The sequence below is a fragment of the Musca domestica genome, unplaced genomic scaffold (genome assembly GCF_030504385.1).
Source record: "Musca domestica strain aabys unplaced genomic scaffold, Musca_domestica.polishedcontigs.V.1.1 2, whole genome shotgun sequence".
NCBI lineage: Eukaryota > Metazoa > Arthropoda > Insecta > Diptera > Muscidae > Musca > Musca domestica.
This window is the reverse complement of record NW_026712249.1, coordinates 37,006,803-37,018,449: the sequence shown is the minus strand read 5'-3', so window position 1 is coordinate 37,018,449 and position 11,647 is coordinate 37,006,803. Positions and strand designations below refer to the sequence as shown.

Genomic DNA, 11,647 nt, shown 5'->3' with positions numbered 1-11,647 from the left:
AGAATAAATGCCGAATATTATCGCGAAAATATTCTGGAGGGTGTATTAAAGTCTTGGGCACGCAAACATTTTGGCTGCCGACCTTGGACATTCCAACAAGACTCACCACCATCGCACTCAGCACACGCCCTCCAAAAATGATTACAAAATGAGGTTAATCGCTTTATTTCCAATGCACAATGGCCACCAAAATCTCCGGATACCAATCCGTTGTGACGGTTTAATTGGCCGTTTGAAGGCCATACTTCGTGCCAAAGGTGACCAATTAGAACAAATCTAAACTTATTCTAAAATTTGATGCTGTTTTCGAAATTCTTGCTTTCATTCAATAAAATTAAAAAAAATGTAAAAATTATGGCGTTTGTGAGGGTAACGTCTGGGCAGAGCTCTATGACAATATTTCAAAAACGAAATCTTCCAAAATGGATTTGGACATAAGGAGGATTCCATATTGTAGTGTTGTAGGGTATAACATGCTCGACCCCGCACGCTTGTAGCCTTTGCTTACCTCCCTTTTTTCATAAAAGTAGAAAGTCTTCTCGAAGACCATTTTCATAGAAGTCTCCGAAGTTCTCGTGTACAAGACCAGAAAGACTTCGTGTCTCAATAAACTAAAGAACAACGTCCTGCATTTTTAGGACTATTCTCAGTTTGACGCATCTCTGATTTTGTATAAATTCAAAACAAATATAAATGTTGTTAAAATGCTGTTTTCAAAAATGCCACTTTGAATGCCATCACAAACGATCTATTAATGAAATATTGAATGTTATAACAGAAAAAACGTGACTGACTTACAGACCCACTGAATAATTTCTAATGTCTCGGCTGGAGCGCGCCTTAATTGTTTTGGATTCTATGACATGACAATAAATCAGCGAACTGATGAACGTATCACGTAGCAAAATTTTCTGGAAGATCAACTTTATTTTAAGATTCTTGCAAGTCATTATATTAAATAAATAACGAAATACCCTCTCTATCGCTCTCTCCTACTACCAAAATACTCTCTTAGTTGTTCTTAATTAATTTTTTTTTAAGTTAACCAAAATATGTGGACCTACAATCTTGATTTCAAATTAACCACTGTCTACAGCGTCATCGCCGATTTATTATCAAAATATTGAGTGATATGCCGCCGGAACACAAAAACAAAAAATATTCACAGTCTAGAAGCCAAGTAAAGTGTCTGACACACAATCACACAAACAAATATAAACTGTCCCATGGGAGTAATTTGTTATCTTAGCCCCATGCGTACTTCTGTTAAACCGCCACGCGCGGAATAGTTTTTTAGGTTTGTGACAAGCTACTATTTTTACTTTTCTTCGTTTCCGCTCTCCCCTCCGCTTGGCTGATAAGTTAACAGAGATTAGTGATCGCAATTCCATGCAAAAAACGCTATTCCGTCTGAGTTTTTTGAGACTGGCAGAAAAACCTGGCGATTTTATAAAATCTTCTTCATTAACCAGTTAGACATTGAATAGTGCGGACAAGCTTAGAGTAAAAGTATTTGAAGTAAAAAAAAAATGATAATAAAAAACGAAGAAACAATTGTTGTGCCGGAACACTTGAACGAAGAGTTCTTCGTGAATGCTCTCGAAGAAGGTTTGCGCGAAACGAAAATTGTCATACATGAAGTGAACTTCGCCTGGGGCAGTAATCCTGGGGATAATTATTGTTCAAGTATTTATCGCGTGGTCATTACCTATGACAGTTATGGAGAGAATCCCCAGAAAAATGAGAAAATCTCATTAATTGTGAAGACCATTCCCATTTCGACGGAAACACAATTTCTCGAAGACGTTGGTGTGTTTGTGAAGGAAAAATTAACATATACCGATGTATTGCCACGATTGGCAATTTTGACTGAATCGGATGTGTTTGGTGCAAAGTAATGAAAACTTAAGAAGAAAATATTGAAAATGTATTTTTAATCGAAAAAAAAAAAATGATTTGTGTAATTTTAGATGTTTCTATGCCACCAAAAGTCCCATGCAAACAATTGTTTTCAATGATTTAACTGTGGAGGGTTTCAAAGTTGCCTCCCGCCAGGATGGTTTGGATTGGAATCATACGACTTTGATTTTGGAAAAATTGGCTAAATTCCATGCCACCTCCATGGTTTTACTCAAAAAGGTGAATACAGGAAATATTCAACAAAAACACAATATTTTAAATATTTGATTTTTTGTTCTTCTCAAGGATCCCGCCATCGCCAAACGTTTCCAACGTGGTATGCTGTGCGAAGAAACCGTGCTGAAAACTGAAACATTTTTCAACATGTTTGGTGGTTATTTGAATCAATTGATTAAAACTGCCTCAACTTGGTCGGGCTTTGAAGAGATTACTGCAAAATTACAAAAATATTATAGCGATTTCAAAAACATCAGTTATAAGTTGGGTAAAGCCAAACAAGGAGATCGCATTGTCGTACTCAATCACGGTGATTTGTGGACCAATAACTTTATGTTCGGCTATGAGGATGATAATCAGCCACAAAAACCAACTAAGGCATTATTTGTAAGTATCGAAATTACGCTTAGTTATCGTTATATTCCTATACAAGTTCAAAATTGGTCTATAAACATTTTTTTAACAATATTCTTTAAAAAGTCCAGCATTTGTCCTTTAAAATATTGATAAAAAAGTCAAAAAAGTTTCAATAAAAAATTCAAAAACATCATATAAATCAAATATTGGTTTTAAAAAAATGTTTTTAGAAATTCTTAAGATGTTCAGTGTTGGTCTTATAAAATAGTCGCAAAAATGTCCAGAATTTATTTTAAAAAATATTAAATGTGTCTAAACTTATTCTTCTATAAATCTTCCCTTATAAGACTTTTAAGAATATTCCATGATATTGTGCAAATATTCTTAAAAAAATTTAGTATTAGTCCTTTAACAATATTTAAAACAAAATTTAAAAAATTCAAAATTGGTACTTAAATTCTATTAAAAAAATATATATTTTTGCTAAAAAATCAAAAATTCTTACTATAAAATATTTTAAAAACATTCATAAAAATTCTTAATTTATCCAGTGTAGGTCATTTTAAAATATTCCATAAATTTGTGAAAATTTTATAATTTTTTAATAGTTTAAAATAGAAACATTTAAACTAAACAAGAACGAATATAATTTAAAAGTCAGGGAATATTTCTTCGAAAATATTTTTAAAATATTCCCAAAGAAGATAGAATGTATTTAAAAAAAGAATCATTGAACGGCAACTCAAAAATAATTATAAAAGTTCTTCGATTGATTCTTAAAAAATTGGACCCTAAGAAATATCAATAACTTCTTGAAATCATCCTTAAAAAAAATGGACCTTATAAAATATTTAAAAAAAACTTCACGATTAAACTAAAGGTTCTTTAAATAAAATCTAAAAAAAATCGCTATGTATATATTGCTGATCCTTCTTGCCAATTGTCCTTCAAAAAATATATTCAAAGCATTACAACGAATGTAAGTCCACGATTCTTAAAAAAATCCACGACTTATAAAAATTCTTAAAACAATCCTCTAACTTAAAATTAATTATAAAAAGTCACCAATTATATAAAAGTCACTTAAAATATTTTTTAAAATGCCTACAATTGGACAATAAGAACTATTTTCCATAATAGATCCTTAAAAACATTCTCAAAAAAAAAAACTGGAACTTGAACAACTGCCGTTTATAAAAAATGCTCTTAAAAGAGGCCTAAATTGATCCCAAAGAAAATATTTCTTTAAGAAGTCCTAAATTGGTCCCTAAAATTATTTTAAAAAAGTTTTCGATCGACTTTTGAAATAATTCTTAATAAAGCAACAACAACAGGTTCTTAAAACTATTTATATATATATATCCACGATAGGTTCTTTCAATATAATCTCAAAAAAGTCCAAGATCTATCCTTGAATATAATCTTAAAATATCCTCGATCGATCCTTAGAAATATTTCTAAAAAAGCCTGCGATCGATAAAAAAAAGTCTTAAAAAAACCACGGTTTTTTTTAAAAATGATACTTCTAAATATCTAAAAATAATATCCTGTAAAATATTGCTGAAAAATATTTTTTTTTTAATATCCACAGACAAGGACTTTAAGTCCTTTACACACATTTTTAAATGTTCATGAATAATGTCCTTATGGGCTGTAAAAACATTTTAAAAAATTTAATGTTAATAGTCCTTCAACAAAAAATTCATGTGTCTTTGTTTTTTTTTTAACAAATAGTAACCATTCAAAAAATACTTTTGAAAATCCGCACGCCGTTTCAAATACTTTTAGAAATCCACAAATATTGTTCTTATAGTTCTTTAAAAATATATTTAAACATATCCGAGATTGGTTCTTAAAAAAATAATCTCAAAAACGTCCAAGATCTATTCTGGAGCATCTTAAAATGTTCTCGATCGATAAGCCTACGATTAATACTAAAAATATTCTCAAAAAACGTCGTTTTTTTAATCTTAATAAAATCTACGAATATTATCGTGGTACTCCTTCAAAATATATTTTTAAAAATCCACGAATAATATCCTAATAGTCCTTAAAGTGATATTCCTGAATATGTAAAAATAATATGCTAGTTGTACTTAAAAAATATTTTTTTTAATTCTCAAATAATGCCCTATTTAGTCTGTTATATTCATTTTTAAATAATTCATGAATTTTGTCCTTGTAGTCTGTAAAAAAAATCTCAAAAATTCCAATATTAATAATCCTTAAAAAATTATTCCAATAGTATTTACCAAATAGTACTAACCATTCAAAAAATTATTTTGAAAACCCACAAATAATGGTCCCGCAAAATTAATATCCTTTGAGTCCTTTAAAATATTTTCAGAAATCTACAAAAAATAATGTGTATAGTCTTTCAAAAATATTTTTTTACATCCAAAAATAAGTCCCACGAAACATGTTAAAAACATTTGAAAATGATCCTCGATAGACCTTCATGAAACATTACAAAAATTATTTTTTTATCCCTGCATTTGTAGTCCTTGGAAATATTTGTAGAAGTTCGGGAATAATGAACTTAAGTTCTTCCAATATAATCTTAAGAAATTCACGAAAAATAACATTTTTTGTACCCTCCACCATACCATGAAGGGTATATTAATTTCGTCATTCGGTTTGTAACTCCTCGAAATACACATACCAGACCCAACAACGTTTATATATTCCTGATCAGCCACTCTGTTTGTTTTAATCACGCTATATTTCGAACGAAGCCTAAAATTTTGCATACATGTGTATTTTCTAAGTAGGCAGGTTATGTTCGAAAATGGGTCATGTCGGCCCACGTTTTTTCATAGCCCACATATAACGGTACCTCTCAATATTATGTATTTTGATCATTTTACCAACATCATGGATCAGAATTGTTTCAAATTATGTGTTGGATGATCTTAATGGGTACTACAACCTATCACAACAATATTACTTATGCAGGTCCACGACCTCGTATATCCCCTACATAAAGATGCCTCCCAATATTCGGTATTTCTCTGATTTTAGAGACATTATAGACCGGAATTGTTTCGAATTTGATATTTAAGGCTCGTAATGGGTACGACAGCCTATGATAAAAATATATGCAGGACCACGTCTTCGTTTAGGCCCCACATAACGGTTCCTCCCATGATTCGTTATTTTGATAATTTTATCGACATTTTTCACAGTAATTAAGTAATAGCGTATTTTAAGGTGGATATCTCAACCTATGACAGAAAATTGAATATGCATATAACGGTACTTCCACGGATATTAGCGATATTATTCAAAGGAAATGTTTTAAGACAAAAAATTGCGTATGCAGGTCCTCGTCTTCGTATAGCCCCCATGTAACGATATTCATATAGACGGTATTTTCAGAATTTTTTTAGCATATTACAAGTTCCTTCCAAATAGTGGAGGGAATTAAAATTTCGGCCCGGGCGAACTTAGCTGTTTTTTTACTTTTCTAATTCAAAAATATTTAAAAAGCTTAACGGTTAAAGTACTAATAGTCCTTAGAAATTAATTTGCAAAAATCCACGATTAATGTTCTGAAAGTTTATAAAAAATATTATTAAAAATCCGCAAATAATATCCAAAATAATCCTTCATATATATTCTTTAAATGCCTATGACATTATGACTCCCTCGGTTCTCGTAAAAAATTCTTTCTTGAATTAATATTTGATTATAGTTCTGTGTAGAGTATTAAACTTAGCCCTCTATTAAATGTCCAATATATTAGTTTTATATTCATTAATAAATATATAATCAAAATATCCATGTTTGGTTGTTCAAACGAAGATTATTGATAAGCCTGCCTTTTAAATCAATTCTTCAAAATCCATAATTAAAGTCTTATTACTCTTTCAAATAATATTCTTAAATTACTTTAACGTTATTTTTCTTTTCCGCAGGTTGATTTCCAGCTCAGCTTCTACGGCAGTCCTGCTTGCGATTTGAACTTCTTCTTGAACACCAGTGTCCAATTTGATATTCTCACAACGAAGCGTGACGAGCTAATTGAAACCTACTACAAAACATTTGCCGAAACACTGGAATATGCCCGCTATGAATCCATACCCACTTTGGATGATCTCAAATATGAATTGCGCTCGAGAGAATTGTATGGCCTATTCGCTCTATTTGGTTTCTTGCCCATGGTTACAATTCCAAAAGAATTATCCAACGATGCCAGCATTGAAGCCTTTGCCAATGAAGATTATGCCGCCAAGAAATTGGCTCAAATATTTGCCCAAGAAAAGTTGCAGAAACAATTGAAATTTGGTTTGCAACGTTTGGAGAAATTGGGAGTACTCGATGAATTTTAGATTTAGTTACTCGTATTTGGGTCCGAATGTGATAAGCAATGCACGTTGTGTACGGGTACATACAAAAAATATGGTTTTTAGTTAAAATGGAGGAGAAGCTGTTAATGTGAAAACAGGATTATTCATACGGAAAATGCTGTGAGATGTTGATGATCTTTTCATGAGTGTTTTTTAGTACAAATATTTGTATCAAGGTTTAGATTTAGTAAAATAAATAAATAAATAAGTTAATAAAAAATATTTTTTTTTATATTTTTTATTTAATTTTCTATGTTAATGTTGTTGATACGAAAATGACACTTTGGACTTAAAAATACTTAAAATCTGGTTATGTTGTTACAGGGAAGTGGCCAAAATATATATCAAGATTGTATGATTTTACTGTCTGGAATACCAAATTACAGCCGATTTGGTTATCAATTGTAAATTTCAAAATATTTAAATTCAGAAACGTTATTCCGATCAGGTTAATTTTCGTCGTATCAAACTACGTTTATTCTTGGAACTCATTAGGTTGATGTTGTAAAATGGAAATATGGTAAAATATATAAACGAGTAGTGAAATAACTATCTGACTGACTAAGAAGCTACGCCCAGACGAAATGGCTAGCTAGCATCTTGAAATTTTGCACAAGGATCAGTCTTGGTGTGTAGGCGTGTGATAAGCCTGGGTTGTTGGAAATTCGTAGTAAAAGGGTACGAAAAGTAAATTTGGAATGAGAGGCATTGATGAAGTGCAGGATAGATGCACCAAGGTGTTTTTGGAAATTCGAACTTTTAGGTTACGAAAAGTTCTAAAAATGTACTAAACTTCTTAAATAGTACTTTTTGGTGTTACGTGGACGGATGGAACCAAAAAAAAAAAAAAAAAAAAACGTTGGTACGAGAATCCAGTTTGGAAAGTAAGTTTGATATTTGATGGTGGTTTTGGAAATGTGTTCTAAATGTGCGAACTGTGCTAAATGGTACCAAATTAGGAGCAGTTTGGTTTAGGGTGAACGTATTAAGTTGGAATTTTTGAAATTTTGTATTGAGGTCCCTTTTAATGGTACGTTAGTGATAGAGAGGTAGTTTTGTAAATGTATACTACAAGTGTACGAAAAGTACTAAATAGTATCATATTTGGTACAATTTGATATTGGGTGAATAGATAGTGCTTAAAATCCGAAAATTGGTATTCGGTTCGCCGTTCATGTGTAGCCTTGACATATAGCGGTGGTTACTGCAATGCATATATCTACTTGACCGGCGTAAAATTCTAAGACGATTTAGCCATGTCCGCCCATCCGTCTGCCCATATGTTGTAATCACGCTAGAGTCAAAACGAATTAATATAGGAAGCTAAAATTTTGATTCGAAGATGGGCAATGCCATGATATCGTAATAGCACCCACATAACGGTACCCCCCATAATCGGTATTTCGATAATTTTAGCCACATTTTTCAAAGGAATTGTCTTCAAATCCTCACAAGGAGTTCCTTCTGAGTACTTTACTCACTGGAAGAGAATTTTCTATATAGGTATATAATATCGTATAGCCCCAACACAACACCACCCGCCGATATACACTATTTGGATTATTTTAACGACATTTTTTACCGGAATTGTTTCAAATTTCGTATTAAAAGTTCGTAATATAACGATATCCCCTAATATTCAGTATTTTGATGATTTTAAGAACATTATTCATCGGAATTGTTTTAAATTTCGTATTTGAAGCTCGTAATGGGTTCCACATGTCGGAAAATTGTCTATATAGGTATACGTCTTAATATAACCCACATATAATGGCACCTCCTTTTATTTGGTATTTTGATGATATTAGCGCAATTGTTTCCAGTTTGATGATATTGGAGACATTTTTTACCGGAATTGTTTCAAATGTCGTATTTGAAGCTCGTAATTGTTACTACAGCCTATGACAAAAAATTTATGTGCAGGACCACGTCTTCGTACAGCCCCCATTTAACGGTTTTCCTTAGAGCGGTATTTTTCGACGGAATTTTATGAAAATTTTTCTAGTTCCTTCAAAATTGTGGAGGGTATTTAAAGTTCGGCCCGGTCGAACTTAACTTCTTTTTTACCTGTTAAATCTTGTACTGTGGTCCCTGTTTGGTGGTAGATATGTGATAAAGGGAATATTTTGGAAATGCACGAAAAGTACAAAATATTACCATATTTGGTACAATTTGAATTGGGTGAACAGATAATGCTTAAAATCTAAAAATTTATGTTCGGCTCCCCGTTTATGTGTAGCCTTGACATGTGGTGGTGGTTTCGGAAATATATACTATAATTATACGAAAATTACTGAATGGTACTATATTTGGTATTGACTGAAGGGAAGGAGATAAAATTCTGAAATTTGATATTTAGATTACTAATGGTATCCATATTTGAGATTTTACAGTGTTTTAGAAATCCGGCCTATATTTGTACGAAAAGTACTAAATTTTTTATTGGGTGAAAGAATAGGTCTGGAAACCTGAAATTCGATATTGAGGTCTCTGTTGCTATCTGGAATTGAGATATGGAAGTGATTTTGGAAATGTGTACTATAATTGTACGAAAAGTACTAAATTTTTTACTGACTAAATATAAATATAATAAGCTAAAAACCTGAAATTTGTTATTGAGGTCTCTGTTGGTATCTGGGATTGAGATATGGAGGTGATTTTGGAATTCTGTACTATAGCTGTTTGAGAAGTACTAAGTGCTACTAGATTGGGTGAACGTACAGTTCTGGAATCCTGAAATTTGATATTGGGGTCTCTGCCGGTATCTGGGATTGAGATATAACGGTATAATTGTTTGAAAAGTACTAAGTGATACTAAATTGGGTATTGGGTGAAGAAATAGAGTTAGAACGCCGAAATTTGATATTGAAATCTCGTTTGGTATCTTGAATTGAGATGTGGAGGTCGTTTTGGAAATGTGAAGTATAATTGTACAAGAAATACCAAATGGTACTAAATTTGGTCTTGGTTAAAGGGATAGAGAAAATAATCCGAAATTTGATATTTAGATAAATGTTGGTATCTGAGGTTGCGATTTGGAGGTGGGTTTGAAAATGCCTACTATAGTTGTTTAAAATACGGTAAATTAAAATACATTTGGAAAAGTTTTGCAAATAAGTACTAACCTTGTAAGAAAAGTACTAAATGTTACTAGATATGGTATTGAGTGAATGTGAAGAGCTGGAATCCAGAAATTTGATATTGAGGTCTCCGTTGGTAACTTATGGTGCTTTTGCAAATACGTACTATTATTGTTCAATAAGTACTAAATTGTACCACTTTTAGATCATTATTGGTGTCTAAAATGCTATGAAGAGATGTAGTTTGTTTTGGGTATGCGTACTAAATGTTATTAAATTTAGAATAGGGTGAAGGAATAAATCTGCAATTTTATATACAGGTCTCTGTTGATTTCTAGGGTTTACATATGAAGACCTTGAAATTAATTGGGGTAAAAAATTGATGTAGGTCCATTGTGCAATGGTTTTATTAATATTCCCCTCGCGTAAATTTAAAAATGAAAGATTTTGAAGACTTTTTGGTGGAAAAGGTTTCTATAATTCTTTCCGTAAAAGAAAGAATTTGAATAAAATGTAGAACCTTGAAAGTCTGAAAATGTTGCAAAATAATGTCAAATTGAATAAAATGTGCTTTTTTGGGTACTAAAAACGGTAAATTTTAGGATGGATTTTTCGCAGACGAAGTAGCAGGCACTTGTTAGTTAAACGCAAAATATTTGCTCGCTACGATATCGCTTCGGCACACTTCTTCCCATTTTTATGTTGATTTTATGTACACATGTAAATTAGCTGTCTGCGATATTAACTCGAGCCCATAATCATTAATGTATACAAATCTGTTTGACGGCATTTGGCTAATCGAAGGCATTTACATGAACCCATCCACAGACTATCAAAATTCTATTCAAGTCAGCAGTTATTATAACTGTACAAAAAAAAGCGAAGAGATAATTCGAATTAATTAGAATATAATTATGTCGATATTTCGGCACTCGCCCATACTGAAAATGTTTAAGGGTGTGTTTGTTTGTTAACAGCCAACCGGCCTAAAGCAAGCCACAAATGAATCACTTCATTAACCTGTGCAAACATTTTCGGGAGATGACATTGAGTTAGCCACCTCTCTTTATGGTTTATTTTGACCAAAAATTTTATCTTGGCCTATCGTAGTTTACTCGTGGCAGAAATGACGATGACAGCGGCCAAATTAGCAATCAATCTCCTCTCATTTGTGTGTCAAACCACTCGGCGTAAGGCATAGTGTTTGCTATCTGTGACGTGGTGTTGGTGCATATACGTTGATATATGTTAATTTTTAACCATAAATAAATGGACCAACATCTTTTCCGAGACATGTTAATGAAATTTGGTTTTGCCATATATTTGGAATATTTTTTAATACTATAATTTAAATAATATCATACAACGCAAAAATACCAAATTGATGCTTTTAATTTGAAAATAAAATAGAAAGAGGTAAAAATGTGTTAAGCTTCAATGATTATACATCCACCAGCATAACGTTAAGAAAGCCTTTTTTAATAAAAATATCAGGATTGAATATTGTGTCCACTTCTATTTTTTAAGGTAAGAAGAAAGGGAAAAAGACTAAAAATAAAGCTAGTTTGAGAGTACGAATTTCCTGCTACGGTGCTTCTATCGATGTCGATTTTTAAAAACATATATTTAAATAATTCTCTTATAAAACGTGGCTAAAATCAACAATTCCTAGGTACCGTTAAAAACCACGGCAGCCACAGAAGACAGAATCCATTACAAACTCTA

The 11,647-nt window shown here is 31.8% G+C and overlaps 1 protein-coding gene across 1 annotated transcript; it reads left to right on the top strand.

Annotated features, from left to right (window-relative positions):
* The first annotated feature begins 1,465 nt into the window (after window positions 1–1,465).
* LOC101898023 (uncharacterized) lies at window positions 1,466–7,064 on the top strand. Its single transcript, XM_005184623.4, has 4 exons — window positions 1,466–1,894; window positions 1,971–2,139; window positions 2,206–2,523; window positions 6,411–7,064. The coding sequence occupies exons 1-4, from the start codon at window positions 1,530–1,532 to the stop codon at window positions 6,822–6,824; spliced, it is 1,266 nt and encodes a 421-aa protein (XP_005184680.1). The 5' UTR covers window positions 1,466–1,529; the 3' UTR covers window positions 6,825–7,064.
* The last annotated feature ends 4,583 nt before the right edge of the window (window positions 7,065–11,647 follow it).